Raw genomic sequence first — 25,892 nt, 5'->3', positions numbered from 1 at the left:
AATCGAAACCATTCACTGCCTGCAGACAAAACAAGTGGTGTAATCACCATCCATCCATCAGATAAGAAACAGATGTTAGTCAGGGGCTGAGCTCACAATGACATACAGATACACTAAGTTTATAAGCTTTTCATATTTTATGTTGTGGAAAAATAAAGCCGTCTCTATGATTTGTTTGGATCGACTCCTCATTGTATTTATAATGCTTTAAACATCCTTGATTGGTCACCATAATCATTATGTTCACAATCATATAAACTACTGTCTTTATTCTTCCTGTGTGTTTAACAATGTCTGTTTTTGTGTACACACAATCTGTTGTGGGAAGGATGTTGTGGGAGATTTAGCTTTGCAAGAGACAAATTAAGCAAAACAGACAAAATGAGGGAGCAAAAATAACGGTCAACTTCAATAAAGTCTTAATGCTGAAGATCTTTCAATTTGGGGTATCTTAAGCGGATTAAGCGGATGTTGGCTCTTCAAACCTCGAGAAAACTGAGGAGAGGGGGCGAGATTTGACTGATAACTCTGGGCAGCAGTATTGAGAACATATTCAGAGAACTTTATGGATCTGACTCAGTTGTTTCCACAGTGCTGACAGGAGCATGGTCATTTTAAATGCTTCCACTGTCAGGATCTGATGATTTAAACCTGGGCAGCTCCAGGAGACGTGACTGTTCTCAACACAAAATAAATCTTTATTATAAACTGACGAGTTCTTACTGATCAAAGAAGGCTGGAAATAAACTGGCCGAGTCTATGTGGAAGAACTAAGTAGCCATTAAGGCATTTTCATCTTCTTACAGTATCTCAGACAGACAACTTTCATTCGGATTTAAACTGTACTCTGCAAGTGTAGACGCCATTGGAAGTAATATTCATCAGGGTATTGATTAATCAAGTACAGGATCCCCAGTCTGAAACAGAAACTGGCTAAGATGACCCTGATGTCAGGTGAAATGATTGAAGTGGTGATGGATATAGATCTTAAAAGAATGTGATCAATATCTATACATTGATGTTGGTAAAAAAGCAAGTTTATCTTCAACCTATGACAGTGACAATCAACCCTCACAACAACATTTTAGCAACGAAAATAAGTCTCAGCACAACAAACAACTGAATAAAAAGTCAAAGCAAGTTCTATGGGCTTCTTCAGAGGGCGTTAAAGGTAAACCAAAGACACCTTTAATTCTGAAACAGAATAGTTGAACTGAAGCATGTCTTACAGTATCCATCACGTGTTATCACACCAAACCTACAATCTCTGTCCTGTAATCTGCCCCTGCAGCACATCTGAAAACAACTGTGGGTTCCTGAACACACTTCGTACTTCCCGTATTCTCCTCAAAATGGGATGGGGGTGTCCAAATACGAGGAAATCTGTGCAAGTTGATACTATGGAAGTCAGCACAAAGATCATTTTATGAAAACATGGCACACAGATATACTAAAAAAAAAAAAAAAAAAAAAAATGTGGAGGATTCACTGAAAACTTTTCGCTAAAGAAAGAAGTAAAAGTAGGTCAGTGGAAATTAGACAATTGCAGTGCACCTGTGGCTGTACTGCCACATGTTGAGTAGATCAATGTGTAATTCGTTCCTTCAATTATCCAATGCAGTGGCTCACACTGGGATGATGGGTGTTGTCTGGGTTGCTGAAGGTGACCGCTCAGAGGATGTGTAATTATTAACACTTCGTTGAATGTAACTTCAACAGCACGTGTGGGGGTTACAGTTCAACGCTGCATGTGTTAATTTGCACCGTGAACATATCATCATGATATGAACTATAACAGATGTGTTCACAGCTATTATAGTTTTGCTGGAGAGAAGTTTGTGAAGAATGAAGTCCTGATCCCTGCTTTCGGTGTGTGTGTGTGTGTGTGTGTGTGTGTGTGTGTGTGTGTGTGTGTGTGTGTGTGTGTGTGTGTGTGTGTGTGTGTGTGTGTGTGTTTACCATCACTAGAGGTGTTCCATGAGGTGGCAGCTAGCACACTGGGGTCTTGGGGAGAGTCAGACCCTGTGAACAAAAGAAACAGAGAGGACTATTAGCATGGGTCTGACTGCTGGCCATTAAAAGAGGTGATGTTCAGCAGGTGGTGAACTTTAATTAGTTCCATTATTTTTGGGGACTTGAATGAGAAAAAAAACAGTGTGAAATGAAATACTTTGTCCAGACCCAGTACAGTGAGAAAAGAACTTCTCAATCAGAGCGGAGTTTTTACATTACCAGCTCAGTGCTAAACACACTTTACTCAGTCAATGTGTGAACAGGAGGTCACTCCAAACAGAAGAAAACAGAACTTCTTGGCCAATGGGGTGCCTCGAAATTTAACAAAAACTTCAGAAATGTTAAATATGCAGTTATTACAGTCAAGTAACTCGGTGAACATCTGAAAGGCTTCCAGTGCTGCTTTATTGATTATAATTTTGAAATATCACAATGTTGCAGACACTTTTCTATCGAAAATCCTTCATACAGCCACATACACACATCACTTCTTCAATGCAAAACAACAATGGTGATAGCGCTGTACATTTGCTAGTGCAGATCAAAGCTCTGAATGTACAACAGGGAGCCTATCAACGAGCCATGTGGACCTAATGCTCCGTTATTACCAGCTGACGACAGAGCCGCCCTCTGCTTTTCATTACAGGAGAGAGGAGACAGAAAATGGGGCTTCAGCGTGCACCGCTGCCGGTCGTAGGCGATTCCCAACCAACTAAAAGTCAAACACACAGGACTGACAAGGAACCCAAAGCAGTTTTTATCTTCGATGCTTCTCAGAGCGGCACACAACTGACAAACACTCAACTCGTACATTATCGCACAGTTGCAATCAGCTAGAATCATGTGTGTGTGTGTGTGTGTGTGTGTGTGTGTGTGTGTGTGTGTGTGTGTGTGTGTGTGTGTGTGTGAGAGAGTTTTGGTTCAGCCTGGGATAGTTTAACATGATGAATGAGCAAATGGCTTCCAGCCAACAAAGAACAAGCTCCCCTACAGTCACAAACACATACAAAAATGCAAGCATGTGCACTGACACAGCTGTACACAGAGATTTGTCTGCAAACCTCATCTTACACGTAGTGTGTTTATATTTGTTTTACACACTAAAACGGAAAACAACTTAAAAAAAAAAAATGATATAAACATGGTTACTTGTTATGCGTGTTGGATGCAGGGTGACAGTCAGGGAGTACAAGGAGAGAGAAAGTCTGCAGTCAAACAGGACTAGGAGCCCGACAGGGTCATACTAATTGGGTGATAATGTGTTGTTTCACACGTGCCGTCAGGATGGTAACGACTGTGTGGTGGTGCTTGTGAAATGAACTGTGTTAATGAGCAGCCCTTTGGGCCTCTGCACCTGTTGGTGGAGGATTCTGGAGGCTTGGCAACAGGCTCAACAACAGGCTGGCAGCTTTATGGGTTAAAATCAAGATTGAGACTGATATGTGGCAAAGGGTGGAAGTACAGTACGCAATTATTTTATCTCTTTACTAAACTGGTATTTATTTTGTGTTTCACATGCTTTTAAGGTGTGCTGCAGTTTGGGGTTGAAAATGATTTGCTGGTTTGTTCCCAGGGGCTCTGACATGACAGTGCGTTACAGCGAGTCTGGGCCCCAAGGTGAGTCTAAATTTACTTTGTGTTCTGTGCTGATAGACTCCAAGAGGTCCTGAGCTCTGTGGTTTACAAAGGACAGAGGAGATGGGACGTTGCAGCTCACTAGCTTCACTAACACAAAGTTAGCCAAGTGCAGCCGGGTGAGAGTTCAATAGAGAGGGCTGAACATGGGAATAGTGAGGGAAGGGGGAGGAGGGGGACAGATGATGGAAGTTGTACCCTGACACAGTTTATAAAAAAAAAACAATATGAAGGACTACTTTGGAGAAAAGAAAATATTTATTTCAGCAGCAGAAGTTTGTAATTTTGCTCAGGAGCAAAATGGCATACGATGGTTCAATTGAAATGTTGCGTGCGGATAAGACAATTGACCAGCCTGACTCAGATTCTTTTTAGGTCCAATCAGATTTGACTGTTCAATTCGACTGCCCCCATCTGTGCCCGCAGACTTCACCTGGTGGAGGCCAACAGGGACCCGTGCGGTCCAACACACCCACTCGTCCAGACCTTGATGCCGACAAGACCACTCTGTGTTCCTCCCCTCCAGCTCAAATAGACTTGACTTAAGGAATCTCAGTCGACTGACGGGTCTCTGACTGAGGATTTCACTCGTTGACTTTCATGGGTCAGCCAACCAACTAGACTAAGAGACTATCCACTCTTGTCTTTCCATTTCGCTCTCTTCCACTGTATCTCCTCTATTAAGGTCACATCTGTTCTCTTTCATGGGGAATATGTGGGATGAATTGCAGAGCAATTCTGAGATTAGCTTTCTAATATTTCTCAGCAACAGAGGGAAGTATGAGGCTCATTTGTTAATAAGGGCATAACACTAGGCACCTTCACAATGCTTGTGTCAGTTTAGATCAGGGGCTCTCACAGTTGGAGATCTGCCCCATGATTGGACCATGATCCTGATACCGATTGTTAGACCCATGTGTTAACTGGGTCTCTGTATTATTTGAAGCCTTGTCTGTCAATATGGGGTTAGGGTTAGAGTACTGCGAAGGCACGCGACCAAGTTTTATATAGTTAAGAGAACTTGTTGAGCATGCACAAAACAGATGCACATATGTATAAAACAGTAATCAATAAATTCCCATTAACTTAATGTGGGCATGACAGTTCATTCTCAGCTGTTAAAAACCTTAATCTTAAAGTAATTTTAAGTACCTTCAAAGACAAGCAGTTTAACCTGGAAAACAGAGCTGCGAACACATTTCCGTAGCATGTCAGCAGTGATATGTTAAAACAGTTAAAGCAGTGATCACCCATCAAAACTCCGGATTGCTGACCATCTTTATTGTCGTATCACTTTCCCTGATTTACTGGTATGGCACATTTCTGACAATTGAAATCTTTGGAACCTCTTCATTAAGGCTTGTGGCAAAATATACAGTAAATAGTTAACATGAAGATGTCTGTGAGAAGCCCAGACATCAAATCTCCACACAGAAAGTTCCATGAGAGCAGCCTCTGATCCCCATCCAGCTGTATTTGGCTTATGATGATAAAAATCACGCAGGGACATGAGCTTAACCCCTATAAAGCTCTCAGAATTTGGTGTGACTTTACTGTGACGGCAGCATATGGGAATTAGTGCAGAACTTCAAACCTGAGGGCTTGGGAATGAGGGACAGGAAAGAGGTAAAGAAAAGCGAAGAAGAAAAGGGAGACAGAGGGAGCCACAGAGGGTAAAGCTGAACCAAATCAGAAATGTTCAATTTGAGCGGTTATGCGCAGCAACTAATATGCTGTTATATGGTCTGAGGGCCCGTGTTTGGAGCCAGGGTGGTTGGTGTGGTGAGTGAGACTGATGTATGAGCTCTCCCGCTCTGTTATTAGGGCCTCTCCCAAGGTCCTCTTCCATCCCTATTAGCTGGGAAAACTGACCTGACTCAGAGGTTATCTGGACGAATGGCAAATCCACCATTTTCACAGTGCAATATTTCTGTCTTAAAGAGAGGAAAGACACAAATGTGCAGATGAGGAAAATCCAGACATCATCATCATCTCTTTCTCCAATTTGTCTTCATCAGCTCAGTTTCCATCCAGCAAGTCTCTATCTCATCTGTGTGCTCACTCACATTGTCTTTCTATCTTATAAAAGGAGATGCTTCTACTTAACAAATCCTGATTTCCTCTACAAACCACTATCTCCTCCTCCCTTGTGCTTAAAGGAAATCGTTAAAACTTTGAAGTCAACTTCTACTCCCCTCATCTGTGCAATTGTAGACAATAAGAGGAGCGAATCAAGCAGCTAATGCCCCAGTGTTGCATGCATATAAACACAGTTAAAGTACCATATAGGATTTGAGCTGCCTTAATGAATTATTAGCGCAATTAGGGTCAAGCTTGGAAAACGAGCAGAAAGTTATAGTCATAGCAAAAGGACATGGATCTGAGGGAATAAAGATGTTTCATGCCAAGAGGAGGATGAGGAAAACGAGTGGTAAAGAGTGAGGACTACAGAGGAGAGGAGAGGAACCGAGATAAATGGAGGGAAGACAACTTGGAAAATGTGAGAGAGCAGAAAAAACAGACAGCAAGAGAGAAAAAATAAAAACTAAATAAACTGTCAGTGAAGGCACTCGTAAAATGTGCTTTTTAAGAGGTGGGATTCTGTCCCACTGAGCAGAGTGCAGGTTTATATTGGCTGGGTAGTTTATAAACCGTCATTGTGTCAGATGTGAAAAACTGCTAAGCCGGTCATACATGGACCTCTTGGCGACAGCTGACCAGAAGAGACAGAAAATACAGTAAGGTAGGTGGAAAGTTAGTAACTCAAGTGGAGAGATTATTGTTCATTACACGTGCACATCTTGCACACGTGCACATCTTGCACACGTGCAACTATGCAACTTAAAGAAGATAAAACCTGAATCAGGACGTCGGTATGTAAACTTTGGTGTGTCTGTATATATTGTTTGACAGTCGGGGTAATCTCATTAAGAAACTTAAGTTGAAACGACATGAAGGTCATCCATTAAAGGGAAAGAAGGGGAATGGACAGTGGAGCGAGAAGAAGGATCATGTTGTGTATCTGTGCGTGTGAGTGTGTGTGTGCTTGTATAGCTGCACCTGCTTGCTAGTGTGCAGGTGTTTGTTCCCAGGCTCAACCGAAGCGTAGAGAGGAATAAAAGCAGGCCCAGTTCAGGGAGTGTTCATCTGAGGACATCATGGACCAAAGAACACATACTAACTCATACATATACACACACGCACGCACGCGCACACGCACACGCGCGCACACACACACACACACACACACACACACACACACACACACACACACACACACACACGCACTCCTGCATCGCCTCAGAAAGTTCTGCTTTGTAACCTTATAAGACCACAGACGGGAGAGAGAGAGAGAGAGAGAGGAGGGAGGCTGGGGGCTGGGGGCTGGAGGGACGGTGTGAACGGGGTAGATGACAGGAGGCTGCATGATAGGAGCCTTTTTGGAACAGAACAATGGACAACAAGAAAGAAGGAGCTCATGTTGCGGCAGACATTTGCTCTGACATGAAAAACACTTGAAAATAGAGTAAGACTATTGTTTCCCTTCCTAAAACCACACAGAGCTGAACAGCTGAAATGTTAATTGAATGCGTGCTGCAGGTTTTGGAAAGGTGCACAGCATGTGGGATTACTGTCTGGCCCCACCACAAATTCTCAAAAATCTCATTGTTGATGTGGAAATCATGCTAAAAGTCCAGATTTGTTTAAAATAATATTGACTAAAGTGACAAATTTCTGAGGAAACTCAATTTTTTTTATTTAGGTTACTTTCTTAATTCAGTTTGAGGGAGAAAGTAAACCAAGAAGTGAAGGAGACTTCTCCAGTCATAGCTTTGAAAAACTGCATCTTTAAAATAATTCTGCACACTTCTGCTGTGACTTCAATAAGTATAATTCATCAAATTTGGACTCCAAACCACTCTAGAGGCTTCTTCAACTGCTGCAGAGCTACTTTAGAGGAAACCCGAGCACATCATGAAGAAGCTGACACAGATCAGCAAGTTCTGAGAAGATCCCTTCAAACAGCGTGAACCTCACTCTGACAACTGTCACTACCCAGCATTCCTCAGTCCTCTGTGGAACACGCACCGCTGAGTACACCGTAATTCAAGGTCATTAAGAGAGATACTGAATCCTTTCAACCTGCTGAAGGTCTTGACCTCTGACCTCTCTGGTCGTGACAAGCAAAACAAGAATTTTCATACAGCCATCAATGGGAATTTTCTGGTTGGTGTTTTAATTTAAACCAGTAGTTTAACATCCTAGATCTCCGGCAGCACGCTGCCTAATCATACACAACACAAATTATGTCCAGTGGAACACTATACCAGGATCTCAGTTAGCGAACAATAGAGCCAGGCAATAATCTGAGATGGTCCTCTTCCAAAAAAAACAACTCCATTCATCTTTTGTGCAGGCAGCTTATTATGTCCCGCAGTCACAAGCGACCTCTAGTTGTTGCATGAATAATACGACAATCTGGTGTCCCGGAGAAGTGACGCAATTCAAATGACGTCTATATAATGTGTGTTTTCTTATCATGAGGAGGAGGGTTGGCTCACTGCTTAGATACAGCAGTGGTCCTGGCTGCAAGAGACCAGTGTTCTCTTCCTGTTTCCAACCATCAGTTGGGAGACATTTTTAACACATTTACTGTTACCGTGACAACGAAGGTTGCATAACTTTAAGTAAGTAGTAACTTCAAGTTATCATTTTAAACCAAAACATTATCTTTTCCAAACCCCAACCAATACGTTTTTGCGCCTAAAACTAACCAGAGGCGCAAATTTAAGAAACAATTATTGCATTTTTGTGGAGCTAAATTATTATATAGTCATGAAATTTTTGCAGTTCTTTTTTTACACGAGCTGATTATCATGAACATGATTTTATGTGACAATTTTGCAGGCATCTGCTCAAGCTATTGTCTGGATTTTCAAATAGTTGTGGCAAATTCAGAGTCTCCAAACCACCAGACTACTACTAGTGCTTGAAATATGGGTGGAAACCTAAATATACAACAGAAACACAAAAAAGTATGTACGTATATGTATGTATGATGGACTGTCGATTAATGTAGAGATTCATAATGCTGTTCCAATTTTTCCATTCATTGAAGGTAGACACCAATCCAACAGACCTCTTCATTCCCAAGCTGCAGCTCTCTCTGTATCAAGTTTATATGCTGTGAAAATGGATGTCAAGACACTTTGCTCTTAAGGTGATGTCATGCTGTGCTGATGGCTCTGCAGAAGCTTTACCCTCCCACATTTGGCTCTGCTGTCCCTGTTCGGCTCTGCAATGGAAGCCGTGGTGATCTATACGGCCTGGTTAGTCCATTTTGGGTGAGGCTCTCCTCGGCTCCAGTTACCAGCGGTGTAAGCAGACTATTTTGGAATGTGCACGAGCATGTTACCACCTACTGTGCAGCTCATCCGTTTTCACCTGACAGGTCTGGCACAAGTGTGTGTGCAAGTGCTCAGCTTTCTAGAGAACCTGATCGCCTCCGAGCAGATAGGCAGAGCCGTGAGACCTTCACGTAATGTGCAGAGGAAGCCATCTGTCTGTTCATCTGTCTGTGGAATACAGTCATCACACCTGCATGTTAGCGTGTCACTTTGTGCGACTCAGAGCATTGTGCAGAAAAAAAAGCATTGCATTTAATAATGGGACTATAGATCCGGTTTATGTTTTATGTCTGTGTTGAGATGTCTGTCATGGGTCATGAGTGGAATGTAAGATTTAAGACCTAAAGTCAGTCCGGCTGTCTGTGTGCGGGACATCAATATAGTCATCTCACCTGGCATTCTGTATGTGACTTTTCTGTAAATAGAAAGTGTGGATGGTGTGAATAAGAAACATGTCATGTTACATCTGCCTGTGCATGTGTGTTAAAGAAGAAACTGTGTGCGAGTGCTCAGGTGCTGCACCCAGAGAAACGCACTCGCTGGCCGGCATTCCCAGATTCCTTTAGGATGACAAATTCCAAAGGAGAGGTCCCAGCGGATGGAATCTGGGAACGCCAGGATAATGCTGCAGGATTTCAAACGTGATTCGGATTTAGACATCATGTGACTACAGTTGAGCTGGGCGCCATTCCAGAACTATTCTTTACGTCTGTCTGCATTTCCTCACTCGCCAGGCTGAATTTCTTCTTGTCTGTGGGATGTATAATGACTGAAAAGTGTTGGCAGGCCAGCTTAAATCAATGAGAGACAGGTGTATTTAGGCCACATACTATTACTGAAACACAGAGCGTGAACATTTCAAGCAAAGAGTGTTTGATTTAAATGACACGTCAAACACAGCGATGGTGTCATTTGGAAAACATTAGCATCATTACAGAGTGCTGCTGGTCTGACTTCTATCAGGCCATGGTCATGGGTGTTTTCACTGTATGGCACAAATTAATTCAAACACAAAAAAATGCCTACACCACATAGTGATAGACATTTGAGTATTTTTTTTTAAAATACAATTAAGACAAAAATAGTTATTAATCTCGTTATATGTTTTTTAAAGGGGAACTCGTGGGGAGTAGTAGAAAAAGTTGTATACGAGAAACTTTTTGAGGCTCCTGAGGGAGCTTCATACAGTTGGGTGAAGTGATGTCACTTCAAATCAGCCTTGGTTGGGACTGAAGACTTACAACTTTTGAAAATGAGAAAAAATCTTGGCTGTGTAATAAGGAAGAAGTGAGTTTACCATCTCTTCTTGAAACTGGTGGCTCAACCATTACTGGCAAAACACACCTGAATCTCTGACGAAAAAGTGTCAGTGGGTGTGTTGCTATGTGGCCAATAGGAGCCATGTGTTGTCAAAGAAGAATAAAAAGATATCTGTGCTTATGCAAAGTGAGGTTTATTTTATTTTTTTAAGATCATCTGCAGTCCAATTATGTTCTGCTGCAATGCTAAAATTGGAGGAGTAGCCTTCTCTTGCATGAAAAATTCTTGATTCATTTAACTACTGTGGTTTGTGAATTTTCTCGTGACTATTACCGTGCTGCACTGAACTGATTGACCGGATGAGTTAAGCAGCCCACTACTTGCTGGCCTCTGGCTGCGCTGATAAACTGTCCTTTATAATTGTGGGATGCTTCTGGGAAACTGGGTGTGAGACATCATGTCTCCATCAACTCATGACTGAGTCAGCTCCCAGTGCCTGATGCTTTCGGATAGACGCAGCCACAAGAAATCTGACTCCAGGCCAGAAACAAAGTATGGCAGGGACAGAGGAAGGAATTGAAACAGAGATATTAAAAGCACAAGTAGTTGGGGAACACAGAGACAGGAAAGTGAGAGAAAAACATAGAGCGTGCAAAAAATATTCACTCCAGCAAAAACGTGCTGTGTTATTCTCGGGTTTTCCAGGCCTATATCGGAGACCGTGTCTTGGCTGCCAGGAGTCTGAGGCAAACAGAGGACCTCTGAGCGTTTCCAGCATGCTTCCCTGTCAATCATGCAGATGCTCTACAGGAAGCCTCTCCTTGTTGCAGGTTACGAAAATAAGCTGCAGCATTCTTCCACTTGTTTAGACTAAGGGATAGCCAGCTAATGAGGAAGACAGGAGGATGGAAGAGAGGGGGAAGAAAAGTACAGGATGAAGGAGGTGAGTGGTGGGAAGGAGACGCGAGAGATCTGTGTCCCCAAAGACACAACTGAAAACAAGCCAGAGAGACAGACCCACAGTGTCGCCGTCCAAAACACTTTCCACTACAGTCGTAAAATATTTAGAGCCAAGGAACTCAACTGGAGCATTTCCACATACCATACCACAATTTGTTTTTTATTTCACATACATCTGAGAGTATGAAACAAAAGCCTCAACTGTCCTACAATGTTAGCTGTTCAGTGACAGTAAAAGTAAGTAACAATAACAAAAAACACTGGCATGTCCAAAAATGTACGCAATCAAGTACAAATAATACAAAATAATTTTTTTTTTTTTTTTTTTAAATGGTTCACAGTGTTTTTGCAAGATTAATAAATACTTAATCTTAAAATGACCTGCCTTATCAAAGAAAAAAAAGTTACGTTTTGCATCACTTTTTTAATTTAGTAAAATATTTACTGAAAATGTAAATCTGTATGTGAATCCTCTAATTTGAATAAAGAGCTGCTAAATAAGGCTTGCTGCTATGTTACCTGATGATTCTACTCAATTCTGGTCACTCAATCATTATAAACTTGAGGCAGTGTCTTAAATATACTATTTGAATGGCTAAAAACATAAGTAAATATCCCAAATATGTTTCTGCTTTTAGAAAGGATATGTGCTCGGTTTAAGAGTCAGACTCTGGCTCTTAAAATCTATCTTTTTCAATCCAATCTAACCTTTTATAACTTCAAAAGTCACCTTGAAATCCAATGTTAGATTTCACAACGACAAGAAACTAAAATACCAAATAAAAAAATACATATGTGTGGGAAATTACAAAAAACTTTTGATAGATACCGTGGAGTATTCAGGTGATTCAGGGGCCCATAAGTCTCATTTAATAGCGACGATTTGTCAAAAGGGATTCTTGTTTGATGAAATGTCCTCTGCTGCATTAATATGCCAAGAACCAGATGGAACACAAGTGTGTGTGTGTGTGTGTGTGTGTGTTTAAGTAGACACTATTTTCATGTTAGAGAGACAGACTCCCGGGTTTCTGATTCCCCTTTAGGCCCATCCTGAATGTCAGAGGGATGAAGGATAACGACAAAAGGGAAGACACCTCCTCCGGATCTGTTCAGTTTGGGGGAAAAAAAAAAAAAAAAGAGAGAGAGAGTGCAAGCAAAATGTAAAAAGGGAACAAAGGAGAAAAAGCGAAGGGGAACTGTGAGGCAAATGTAAGTGAAGAAAACTTTACACATAAAATGAAGCCTTTTATCAAGTTTGTTTTTTCATATGTTGTAATTTGCACCAAGAACATTTTATGAAGATGATAATTCATATTGGATGAGACTTTAAGGACACAGTTCCAAATAAATCCCTCTCTCGGTGGAACCTTGATGTGGTTTTCCATTGGCTGCAACTGTGATTATAAAAACACTTCCACCCAGCGTCATCCTCGTGGACTGAACAACAGTCAATTTCTTTGAAAAGTGCAGGGAGTGGAGATGGTTGAAGGATTTAAAAAGCCTGGATTCTTTTTTTTTTTTTAGTGGGCAAAATTCTGAGAAGATGCCAAGAATGCCAGAAAGAGAGAGACACAAAATCTACCACAAGAGACAAAGACGATCAGTTACTCTCACATTTCCAAAGCTTGTTGTAATTTCCATCTCATTTCACCAAATGACGGGTGCGGGGGCTGACTAAGCACACCTTGTAAAGCATCCCAGCTCGCTTCTCCAAACACTGTCTCACCTCACCTCCCATAAACCTGTCTCTCTCCAACACACACTTCATAACTGATCCACCACCACCCCAGACGATGGAAAGGAGGATAGGCAGATGGCGGCGCAGAGAGGAAAGAGGTGTTAAAGGAGCACTACAGGCACAAAGATGTCTATTATATTACCTCATTTCCTGTTCAGATCTTGCAGGTTGCAGAGATGAAATCTGTTAGATCCCTCTGAGTGCAGGATCCCACAGCCTGCGACGCACCATATTCCAGCTCCTTTCGTTCATCAGTCTGCCAGACCTTTGAACCTGACCCTTAGCTGTTTTGCTCAGTTTTCACTCTGTCTATTAACAAGTTTATGGTTTATTCATTACTTGTCTTAGCTAGACTTGTTATTTTTAAGATAAACTGTAATTATGTAAAAGGTTATAGGCAAATATGGCGGTTGATTTATGTGCTATGCTCCAAAGTGCCGCCATAATTACTGCGGTGGCAGAGTGGAAGTGAACATATTTACACTAATAGCGAAAATAGATTGCGGTTGGCAGTCGTGTCCTCTGACAGATCGAGACGTGTGAATGTAAAAAATAAAAAAATAAAACATTTTGAGACTGTACACAGGCTTTGAAGAAAAATGAATAACTTCTGTCTGACCACTACAGTTGGAAGGGAAAGTATAGTGTGAAGTAATGAATTAAACCCAACTGGGATTACTTGCTATCTTAAAATTAAAAATCATCTCATTCAAGCTGTTTCATTGCTTTCATATCTGAAGAAATGCACCAAAAGTTATCATCGGGAAAGGTAGTATCCAGCCACCGAGTTGTGGATCCCCTAATAATTTAATAATCATACTGTCAGTGTTTCGGTAAATACAATTCATGGAACTGAAATTTGTGTGGTTTAGCTACATTTTCCCAAAGCCTCAGTTGTGAGAGCACCTGATAACTGCTCTGCATTTCATTTAAAAGATTCAATGAATTCAACCCAGTATTACGCCAAAGCGTGTATGTGAACCGTCAGTCCATTGGATTGTACCGTGTCAGTGTCATGTTGGGCCTCACGTAGGCGTGACAAGCAAGGTCTTTAGGTTTGGACATCAAAATCCACATAGGTTTAGGAAAAGATCATGGTTTGGGTTCAAAATAAGTCATTTTACATAGAGTGAGTAAAATTACGTATGTCAGGTAAATAACTTAATGTACGTTACGTATATTCAACACAGCACATTTTATAAGTAACTGCTTCATCACAAATTCAAAACATAGGTTTCCTCGGTGAAAGTCGTGTGTTTGTTCAATCAACCACGTCCCGTTCACATGGATTTCCTCACTCTCTCTACTTCGTCACATGACCTTCCTCGACTCCAGTCAGGCTGGTCATACATGCGTGCACTTTTCATGCAAATGCGAGGCAAAACGTGGCAGTGACACGGTATCATCTCATGGACTGACGGGTGTATTACACGCTTTATCATGATACAGAGCATGAAAATTGTGAAGAAAATGTGTGGCCATTATATGAGATCGTTAAATATTCATAGCACTTCAAAACAGATTCACTGATTGTACACAAGATGTGTAAGAAGGGGTTTTGATCATTTATGAAACTGTGCGTTTGAATTCAGCACACAGAGGTTGATAGATGAAGTGAAAAGGTTACTTTAAATACTACTAATGGTTTCTAAATGATAATAATTTATCCAGTTTGCATCTCACTGGCATCAATGTCACATGGACTATTTATTATCAATGTTTATGAGCCCGCTGTGGAGAGAGGGAGAAAGGGCGGAGTGGGAAAATGTGTGCAATATAAGCCTTCAAATGTGGTGAGCTGTGTGAAGGCTCTTGTCATGTGCGAGCCTGTATGTGTCTGAGAGAGAGTCCGTTCACGTGCAGAGTCTATGTGTCAGAATTGGCAGCAGTTTGGGGGATTCTGGCCTTGATTAGGCGTCTCTTTACCGTCCACCAGTCGCTGAGTGAAGCAGTGAATTACGCTGCAATCTCGGTGGTGTAATTGGGGACACATGCAGCCTTAAACCCCACCTCCATCCCTCCCACCCTCCATCTTTAGGTCAAAGCAGCAGTAAGATCAAATGCTCTCCTCGGCGGAGCATTCCTCAATAAAACAACAAGCAAGCAGGAGAGAAAGGGGGAAGAGAGGAAAGGAGCAAGAAAGGAAATCAAAAGAGATGGGGTGAGACAGGCAGACAGGGGAGGAAGAGGAGACAAATGTGGAGACAGTGCGAGCATATGGAACATGTTTATAGTAATATCACTGGGCCCTGATGTTATCGTGGCGCTTCATTTGGTGAAACAAAACTTCTCATCAAAATGCAGCATTGTCTGTCCTTTTCCTTTTTTTTCTCTTTTCCACTCTTTGTCATTTTTCCACTTGAGAAACACGCCCACACACTTTTACTTCTAGCAGGAATCCCCAAGTCCGTCCTGGTGTCTCTCTTCTATACACATTACGCAGCGTACTGGGTCCTTTTCAAAGCAATAAAGGCATGATGGGCTCAGGTCTGGTTCATGCTAACATAAACAATCCTCCCTCCTCTTCAAAAGGCGGAGGGAAACAGAGTTTGAGAAATGGGCTGCTAGGCTACTGAAAGTCTGTTCATTTGAGATACACAGTGACAAATGTGGACACAGAAATAGTCCGGATCAAAGAGGCTGCATAGTTTTTAAAAGTACAGAGCAGTTTATCAACAGTTTAGGACAAAGATGAAGGAATTTTTCCCAGCTCTATTCAAGTCTTTGATGATACAGTTGGAGTGTAATGACGCACGTGGTGCTGCGACGTCAGAATGATTCCACTGGTTTCTGAGTGGTTTTATGAGAGGCGTCAAACTGATGTGTAAGGTGGAGAAAACCATTTAGGGGATAAACTGCACCCAGATCTTTTGCATTAGGTTTAAAGGCCAGTTGGAGCAGGTGAACAAAAGAAGACTTACATATGGAGACAGAGAAAGATGAGCTTTAAGCTATGAAGTGGAGAGATGTACCATTAGTTTGACAGACTCCTGTCTGTGTGTGCGTGCATGTAACCTGACGTGTCGGTGTGGGTGTATTGCATAGCTGCAGGCTGCAGACAGACAGCACAGACGCTGCAGTGTGTCATACTCCACATCTGGTGGATGGGCTCCGTTAGCTCCGTCTGTCCGCCTGTTATTATATAGCATGAAGCCTTTGAACTGAGTAGCCACTGCTGACAATCACCAGACTCCAACACATGGGGTCAGTTCCTGCTTTTAAAAACGAAAAAAAAAAAAAAAAAAGACAAGAGACGGTGCATTTCTTTCTCACTAAGTGTTTTCAAGCTGTAAAGAGATGGTACAATATTTGCCTTTTCCTCAGACAATGAAGTTGTGAAGAGTGAGTTTTAGAGGCAACAAGAAAGTCCCTGTTTTGCTTCACAAACACCTGCAGTCCAGCTGGATCTAACAGCTATTTCTTAATGTGCACCTGTCATCAGTTTGTCTGGAATGGCCTTGATATATTGAAGAAGTGCTTAAACACATCTTGATATATACAAGACGCTCATGGGTTTTCCACAAGGGGAAAGAAAAGGTGGTATTACTGGGTGGTTCCTGGTCGCTGGCAGCGTTTTGAAAAGTACGGAGGCGTTCAACTCCTCATGTTCGTATGAGTTAGTCCAGATTCTTTAGCAGTCCTCAGAGTGACAGTTTAGACAAAGACTTCCTCGGAGTTTAAAACTCAGCAGACTTTGAGAGATTAAAGACGTATAGCTACAAACTGCACTGAGAGATCCTCCAAAAATGAAAAATATTTAAGGCTTAACAATGAAACTTACAAGTATTAATCCCTCCTTCTTGAACTAATATGTCCTGAATCTGAATACTTTATTTAATTAGTGATTCAATAAAAAAATTCCTTAAGATTATAAACAGCCAAGAGTCTAGTATAAAACATTGTCGGTTTGTTTTGTGTCCGGCTTCACATTTTCCTGTGACAATTATAAATACATTTCTTTGGTATATCCCTGAAGCTTCTCAGTGATATGAACTCCTCAGTATCTACAGGCTGAGGTTTGTTGGGTTCAAGGCTCGTCAGCTGATGTGGTGCCTCCCTTTTGATGAGCTGAAGCACATGCAGCAGAGCAGAGAAAGCAGAGTCAGGCAAGTGCTGATGGCATTTACAACCACACTCTGTCTTTCTGAGTCAAAATCTACACAGTAAAACGGTCCACCATAAAATGTGTACTCTGCCTGTGCATGCATGGACACTGCTCATCATGTTACTCTGCACCTATATAGCAAATTTGTACCATATCGGCGTACAAAACACCATTTTTTCCCCCCCTCACACTCTCACACCAATGGACCGTAGAGCTGCCATACCCATGCAGAAGAACACTTCAGCATGTGGAGAGGAGGAACCAGGGTTTGAACCAACAACCTTATAATCAGTTCAACATCTGAGCCACAGTTAATTAGGTTTATATATCAAAGGACATAGTTTACATTCAGATCACATCAAAACAAAAGCATATCACAACCGCAAACTTCTGCACACTACTTTTTACAGTATGGAACGACACATCAAATTAAATTGAAGGATTAAGGTAGTTACACTGACTGTACAGCAGTTTCTAACTAAATTGAATTATTAATCACACTATTGTTGTTTACTGCTTTATAACAGGGTGTGGCATTGATATAGTGGACTGATATAAAACCCTTTACGAGAGAAAGTTAAGGTAGAAATGGAGCTAAATAGGCTGAGATTACACTAGGTGACACAAGGTACTGGTTTATCCCTGTAGCTCTGATGGACACAGTTAAATCTTAAATTCCTTTACCATCCTGGTATGCGGAGACTGACCTGCACTCACATGCACACATAAGACACACTGACGCAAAACAAGCCATTATAACCTACTATGAAAAGAGAGGGCTGTAACACTGCCTTTTAAAACCGCGACATTCAACATGTCTCTGTAATTTGTTTTACACGGACATGTTGTCACAAATTAAACCACCAGATAAATTCAGATAAACAGAACTTTCATAAGATTCGGGAAGCGTCTCAGCTTGCACTCAACGCTGAGCACTGCACACCCTGAAATATTAAAAGTGGAACTGGAAAAGACTACATGTCGATCAACTTCCAGTCATCTGCACATCACAATGCATGAAGCCGTGTCTACAAAATAAGAGGTTTGGACTAGATCACAGTATTATTTCCGCATGTGAAGGGATGAAGCAGAACAGAATTAAACTGAAATCTGAACAGTTTACTTGTCACATCACCAGCCAACTGCAGCAGCTGCAAATTTACACTGGTCGTTACAGGGCAGCGTGTGTGTGTTTATTTTTGCATGAGTGCATTTTCACACACACACACACACACACACACACACACACACACAGGTTTAAAAAAAATAATAGCATAATGCAGTGAAATGACTGCGGAAAAAGTGCACGCAAAGATACAAACACACACAAGCTCGGTCACACAAATTCCTCCTGGATAACACTTCCTCCATTTGCACTGCAAACACTCCCATCTCTATGAGCACCAACACATGTATGCTAACACAAACCACACTGTATTGTCAGCCCCCTGATTTAAATCACTTGCAGGCTCAGAGTTTTTTCCTTTGTTTGAATGAAACGTGATTTGAGCTCGAGCCCTTTTGCATTCTTTCATTCCTCTCCAGTCAACACAGAAGTATTCCAGAGCGACTCTGTGATCCACACTTCACTTCTACTTTATACATTGTACTTGGTAGAAATTGCTATTCTGGCTGGCACTCTCATATTGGTTCAGCACGGCTGGGGAGGCTCTGCGCAGAGCATAGTGTTGCTCAGAGATGTTTGATAAAAAAACAAATTCCACAGGTTTTTATTATTCTTTTTTATGCTTTAACTTTACCTTTAGATTGCCACACTTCTCTAAAGGTTTTAAATTCTACAATCTTTGGTTGGTTTGGTCAAGACTGAAATATCTCAACAACTTATTGCTGCTGCTGCAATGAACATTTGTGCAAATATTCAATTGTGAAATATCTTTAAACTGACAGGATTAACCCTCCTGGTTATAAATACACAAGTATCTGCAAATTATTTTGGATTTGATTTGGAGATCACAGTTACTGATTCTCACATGGGTCACTGTAGTAATATTGAGAACTCAACTCTCCTTCATTTAGTTGGTGGGCTCCATGAGGCCCCTGCAGCCTCTGTAATGCCGAGCTGGGCTGAGAATCTCATCTTTGTCAAGGTCACTCCAAGGACAAACCATTAAATATTAGGAGCCTTCATACTCTGCTTTTGCTTTCAGAGCTGATGACATAACAGGAGACATAACCGTGGCCTATGAAGGCACAATAGAAGTAACTGTCCCAGCCATGACTATCTGACCTTTCATTAAAACCAGAGTGACAGTGAGGCAAGACAGCTGGGCAGAAATGAGAAAATGAGCAGTCACTCAGGCTATGAATAGACCTTTGTGTCATCCTCTCTGTCTAGAGGAGGAGGGGGAAATTAGGTTGATGATGACTGGAAAAAAACAACGGAAGAAAAAAAAACTAGAGAGGAGAAAAAAAGTGCAGACAAAGAGGAACAGATGAAAAGGCATAACCTGGATGGTGTTAGCAGATAGCGAGAAGGCTCTCCAGTGTAAAATTTAACCAGTTGGGATCTGAGGGATTCTCACTGCTATAAATCCACTGGTAGTCTGAGCGTGCCCGCTGCCTGGAAAACAAAGCTCGTGTTTTCCTTTAGCCCTGTCGTCTAATCACTTGCACATGAGGGGAGGAACAACAAAGCTGGAACAGCAGAGGCTAAAAGACAGAGAAGAAGGGAAGCACTGGGATGAGAAGAGGAGGCCACTCGGGGCCAAAGCCTTTGATGCCCTCTCTGACTTTGAAGCTTTCCAACAGTTGGGGAGGACGACGGAGACACCCGAAGCAGGCGCGCAGTAAGAACAGACAACAAAAAGGCCCAAACAAGGAAAGGATTGTGCACAGGGACAACAAAAGTAGAAAAAAAAAAAAAAAGATGCAAAATTGAGTCATATATAGGAGGTGAGATAAGCTTTATGTACTGAGAGGATCTTTGATGAGGAGCTTTTAAAATGCTGTATCTCTAAAGGTAACTGATGACATCATACGACCATCATCTTGACCATGAAACCTCTCGACACGCACGCTGCATGTCACCCTGCTTTGTCATAATCTCCCAAAACCCTTAAAATCCAGCCTATTTTTGAGTACAATCAACAGGTGAGTATGTTTCAGGATCGTGAAACCCAACTCTCCATCGCGCCCTTCTTCAAATAACAAACTCGACTGCATTAAATCTGACAACAATCCCTGTGTAGGGGTTAAACACAGCAAATCCGCTTCACCCCAGGAAATCTCTCTCCTTCCACGACATATAACTCCTGCTTTATATTCTGGCTTGGCTCGCTCCACTCGGGTCTATCCCAAAGAAAACACTGCAAAAAATAACAAGCAAAGAAAACCAGGAACATCGTTGTGAAAATCAAGATCATTTTTCATCACTTTATTTCATTAAAAACATTATCTTGTTGTGCCTGTGGGTCGTTTGGTTTCATGGTAATTCAACATCTTTCAATATATTTACTTGGAATTTGAGTCAAAAGCCAAGTTTCTTCTTTTTAGATGTTTTTATTTGTCATTACAAAGTGATTAAGTGTGTAATGCCATTTATGAAGTGGATTCATTTGACATGAAATATCCAAAAAGGAGCATAGGTTTTCATTTTGTGTTGTTTTGAACTGCAGGAGTCCATCTGAGATCTTTGCAGTTGCACCAAGATAGACAATTTGCTCAGATTTTTAAAGCTGATGGTTTCAATGACTAAGTCAACAACCAAAGGAAAACTTTGACACTTTTTATGTGAGTTTGCCAACAGGAATCAACTGCTGCTGGCTATGAATGATGGCGAAAAGGCTGCAAATGTTATGTATATTTCAAAGACATAAATGAGTGAGCAAAACCATTTACTGCTGCACTGTGAAATGAGTTGGAAATACTGCACTTGAAGTCCAGCAGCACTGCTGTTAGAATGAATTTAAACTACATTGGCTTACAGGATTCTCCAAACACCTTTCATGCCTTATGTTACATTTTATTTATGTCTGCGATGCTTCCTCACTTCTCAGCGCAGTAATCCACTTCTGAGAAATCTCCTCTCTTTCTTTTTTATCATCATTCCTTCATTATGCTGGATATTTCACTCATCACAAATCATCACCTTACTTGAAAACCTGAAGATTTAAGACCGTAATTTATGCCGGAAGTCCAACACAAAGACAGGAGCCATGCGTTATGAATACAGCAGAGGGATGTAAAAGACACATGCAGATACATAAAACATCTCATACATTCAGCCTGAGCTCTCCACACACACACACACACACACACACACACACACACACACACACACACACACACACACACACACACACACACACACACACACACACACACACACACAACACACACACTTTATTACTTTTCATTATCTTTGATGGCTATCTGTGCTGCCAAAACCTGCTTTGTGTTGTATTTTTGGCTGCGTAGCACAATGCTAATCCAGTGTCTTGGAAGACAATTCTCCTGCAATTCAGTTTATACTTTGTCTTTTATTGCATTTAAAACTAAATCTTTATGCTGAGCAATACAAGCCAAAATTAGGCTTAAAAAGAGCCTCTGACCTCTTTTTACTTATTCTAGAACTACCAGGAACATTTTCAAAAAGTTAAAGCCGTGCTGCTATTTCTTCTGCTGTTGTAAAATTGATCACCAACAAGGATTAATACAAATCATTGCGTGCTGTGACATGCTTGCACATCATCTTTAATATTTCTAAATGGATACAATGAACCTGTCTACACCTTTAATGCCCAGCTGAAACAAGAGTACAGGTCTCGCTGCCAATAAAAGTACAAGGCAGCCAAACCTAAACACCCTCACTGACCCCAATAGGAAAATCTGACATGCACATTTCATATGATAAGGGATTTTCACGCGGCCCTGTGAACAGGCTCTGCGTTCCTCATGCTTGCCCTGATGTTCCTAAGCCTTGTGTTTGTTTGAGTCTTCTTGTCTCCAAACCCTGTAGAGAACTCACTATTCTGGAAATGTTAGCCACTTCAGGTTATTAGAAACCAAGAAAAATCCCAATGCACCCACCCTGGGGGCCAAACTCGGCCACTGACTAACGCTGAGAACGCCAACCATAACACTAACAATGCTGGACTCGCACCATTACCAGCCATCAAGTGCAAAATGATGGCGTGACCAATAAAGTCAACTTGTCGTGGCGTTTAGCCAGTGTTATTAGAGAGCAGTCATCCTTGGCCTCTGGTCTGCTGACCCTCTGTGCTACAGAGTCCACATTAACCACTACTCCTGTATGCAGTCAATTTGGTGCGATATGACCGGGAAGCCTTATTGTTCCTACTACAGTGATGGCCATTGTTCCACATCAAGCATCTGGGCCAAATTAATCCTCCATTAATACTCTTCTCTTTTCTCAGTGACATTAAATGCCTCATTAAGCTCTGTGGCCAAAACATTCATCCGCCTATCATCTGCAGTACTTAACCTGACCAGAAACTGACCAAAACAGCTTCTTCATACATTTTCAACTAACTCTGTATGGAAATTCACCACATTTTCATTAGATTCTTTTTGTCTATTCATTTGCCTTGCTGATGTGAATTAAATTATACACTATTATGCAACAAGAAGGAAAAGCAGGAGCCCAAGCTTGACAGAAACTAAGAACAAGAGCTGCAGAGAGAAAATTGAGAGGGGTAACATATTTTTCAGGGATTGAATTTGAGACTATGGGGCTGCCAATAATATTTGTTCCTTTTTCAATTCATCATTTGGCCACTTTAATGTCAAAAAATAGTGACATCTAACCAAAATGAATTTGTCTTTTTAACTGAAAATGTACAATAATGTGCCTGGTGGAAAGAAATATAAACTGAAAATACTGAACAGCTAGAACCAGACTAGTCTCAGTCAAAACAGGCACCAGAGAGAAGATCCAGACTGTGTTGAAGTAATGTAGCTCTGCCTCCTTCTGTATGTACGGTAATTTAGGCAGCAGAAACCATACTTTCACATAATGAGGGTGCAGCTGTAATCTACACCCGATTGTTCACCCGCCCATAACTCTTCATCCAGTAATGTTAGAAGACCTGGACCATTAAAAAGCAGAGCACTGATCTCACTATTTATGTATCTTTGCCAGTGCCAGATGTTATAAGGTCCTAAAAAAAAATGGTTGGGTCCCTATGTGATGTTAGGTAATATAGATTTGTGGCAGGCAAACGCAGGTAGTTAGGCCATAAAAATAGTCCACACACTTGCAGAGTCTGGGACTGCAGAGTATATTGTGGGCTGTTAATGTTGCTCAAAGGACCTTTCAACCCTCTGACTACCTCCTGAGTGTGCCAAGGATATTGGTGTTGCTGGCAGACATATTAAAAATCATACATATTTGTCAGTGCATGTGTGTAAGCGTATCTTTTGATTTATCTTTATCTGTGTCTCTGATTTATCTCAGCATATAACATCATGAAGCTGTTCCAAGTTTTGGAAAAGACTAACTTTCTCATTTTCCATTTTTTTCCTCATGTAGAGAGATGTGACAGCAACAAGCTCTGACTGACTGCTGCTTCCAACCAGGACAGTCCCACTTCTCAGTGCAGTCCCATAAAGCAAGGCCTCCTAAACTTTTACAGGCTGACAACAGCCTGGCTTCCACTACCAGCCCTCTGTGCAACAGTTTCAGCAGTAGTTTAACCAGAGGGCCAAATAGAAATCTAAATGACCAAACTGATTAAGCAGCAGCCACTCTACTGACACCACTGTGGTGTCTCTGAGCAAAGTACATATCACAGCATCCCAATAACTGTGAGATTAAAGCAGGATGTTACTGTAAAAGAGACTTTGAGTTAAGCTTAAACACATTGACTAAAAAGAAGATACTCTTGGCATGCCTTGACTGTTGTATTGTGTGGGAAACCTGCTAATTTATTTCATAAAGTTGTACAAACTGTGAATTTACCGTAAACACAGCACTGAGTGAAACCAGGCTTGTGCAGTTTGACCGTACTGCACGTGAAGCACCACACAGGCCGGTTTGGATGCCGCTGCATATGAGGCTACTTTACACTTGAGCCCCTGCTGAGTGGCAGTAATGATTGAAAAGGTGTCACTCCAGCAGAACTGCTATAAAAAGCAGAAGCATAATCGCCAGTCTGAGTAGCCCAACTTATGGAAAAGAGCTGTCTTTCAAGCTGCAGTCTAACAGATTTGGCATCGCCTTGCATCCGCCTGCTCAGACGCACAGCCTGGCAATGCCGGGCAGCGCAAAGCCAGATCCGATTGCAGGGTTTACGCACATTACTAACATTGTCATTATCCCCGAAGGCCTTCAGAAATCCTGTGCCCTGGAATAACTGCAAATAATAAGCAGGAATAACTGAGAACGGCTGGTCATTCCTGCGGTGATTTATGAATGGTGGCTGACAGTGTGTGCCATCTGAGAGCGATTGTATATCCATATTTATGACTATTTTTCTGGCTGATCAACACTTTGGCTCCCAATACCTTTCTCAGTCTCTGGAGTAAAATCAAACTTTTGATGGGAGCTTTTCACATCATCAAGAGGAGATTGTCACATGGTCGGTTTTAGTCCAGGTTGAGCACTGCGGAGTGAATCATCATGTTGTTTTAATGAGCCATTGAAAATGGGATCAGAGAATTGAGACAGAGGTCTCTAAACTGTAAACCATATCTGGGGGAGACCAGAGGAGGAGTCAAGGGATGGGAGACAGGAGAAAGTAAAAAGAGAGAGACAGAAGGAAAAGAGCAAAGACAGGAATGTAATGACTAATCAAACCAAACTATGTGTCACAAAGTACTTTCACAATCACAGCGGGAGATGGAGAAAGCCGAGGAAAGACTGAAAGGGGGAAGGGGTGACCGAAAGAGAGAGGAAAAAGTTAAAGAAGGCTTGTAAAAGCAGCATGCATCTCTTTAATTTTCACACTCGCTGTGACTTTTACAAGCTGCTGTGGCAGAGCAGGGAAGCGGGTGAGTAAACGGGGCAGGAGCGAGGCCCCAGGCACCCACATCTCACTGCAGCACACGACCCTGCTAAGGCTATAACGTGATCACAGGTGGGGCAGGTCCGATCCTGAGCAGCAAAAAAATTAAATAAAAGCAGCGGTGTAAAAAGTATGTGTCGTTTTTAACACTCCTGCAAAAGGGTGTTCGGTGACAGTACGTCAACACACAAGCTTGTGTTAAGGACAACAAATGAAAGTGCGTACATGGAAATCGGACTCATCTGCTGATGCTCGGCATGATCTGCTGTGTTATCTACAAACACGACACGCTTTTACAACAAGCAGGTATTTGTGAGCTCATGTGTGCGGTGGCGTGCGGTTGCGTGTGTGTCGTGGGGGGCCGGGGGGTGGGGAGGGCAAGGTAGGTATACATTGTGAGTCGGGGCTGGCAAGCTGTGTGGTATTTAAGGGATGTGTGAGCTCAGTGAGGCTTGGCGGCATTATGTGCTGCAATGAAGTGCATTTGTGTTCAGGTGTGTGTGTGTGTGTGTGTGTGTGTGTGTGTGTGTGTGTGTGTGTGTGTGTGTGTGTGTGTGTGTGTGTGTGTGCGCGCGCGCGCGTGTGTTGAGAGAATTATTCTTTGTTGATATTCAGCCCTAAAAATGGTGACTGAGAAGTTGTTTCTCTTGATTTCCATGATTTCATGCTCCGAAGTTGAGATCCAGGTTGTTACTGGATGGATGTCGTGTGTTTAGACAAAAGAGAAAGAGAATAGTTTTTGCACAGCTCCATGTGCACGACCAGCTTTCTTTGTGTACGAGATAAGA

At 41.8% G+C, this 25,892-nt stretch overlaps 1 protein-coding gene across 1 annotated transcript in view; it reads right to left on the bottom strand.

The window, feature by feature from the left end:
• Nucleotides 1-25,892, bottom strand: part of ror1 (receptor tyrosine kinase-like orphan receptor 1) — a 121,481-nt gene that overhangs the window by 39,343 nt on the left and 56,246 nt on the right. The window contains exon 2 of the mRNA XM_069153167.1: nucleotides 1,960-2,022. Coding sequence (XP_069009268.1) covers nucleotides 1,960-2,022 — 63 coding nt within the window. The remainder of the gene's footprint in view (nucleotides 1-1,959; nucleotides 2,023-25,892) is intronic.

This window comes from Embiotoca jacksoni, unplaced genomic scaffold (assembly GCF_022577435.1).
Source record: "Embiotoca jacksoni isolate LCO1_2020_lvr unplaced genomic scaffold, fEmbJac1.0.p SCAF_19, whole genome shotgun sequence".
Classification (NCBI taxonomy): Eukaryota; Metazoa; Chordata; class Actinopteri; family Embiotocidae; genus Embiotoca; species Embiotoca jacksoni.
Note: the sequence above shows the minus strand (reverse complement) of the source record. Positions and strands in the feature narration are given on the sequence as shown.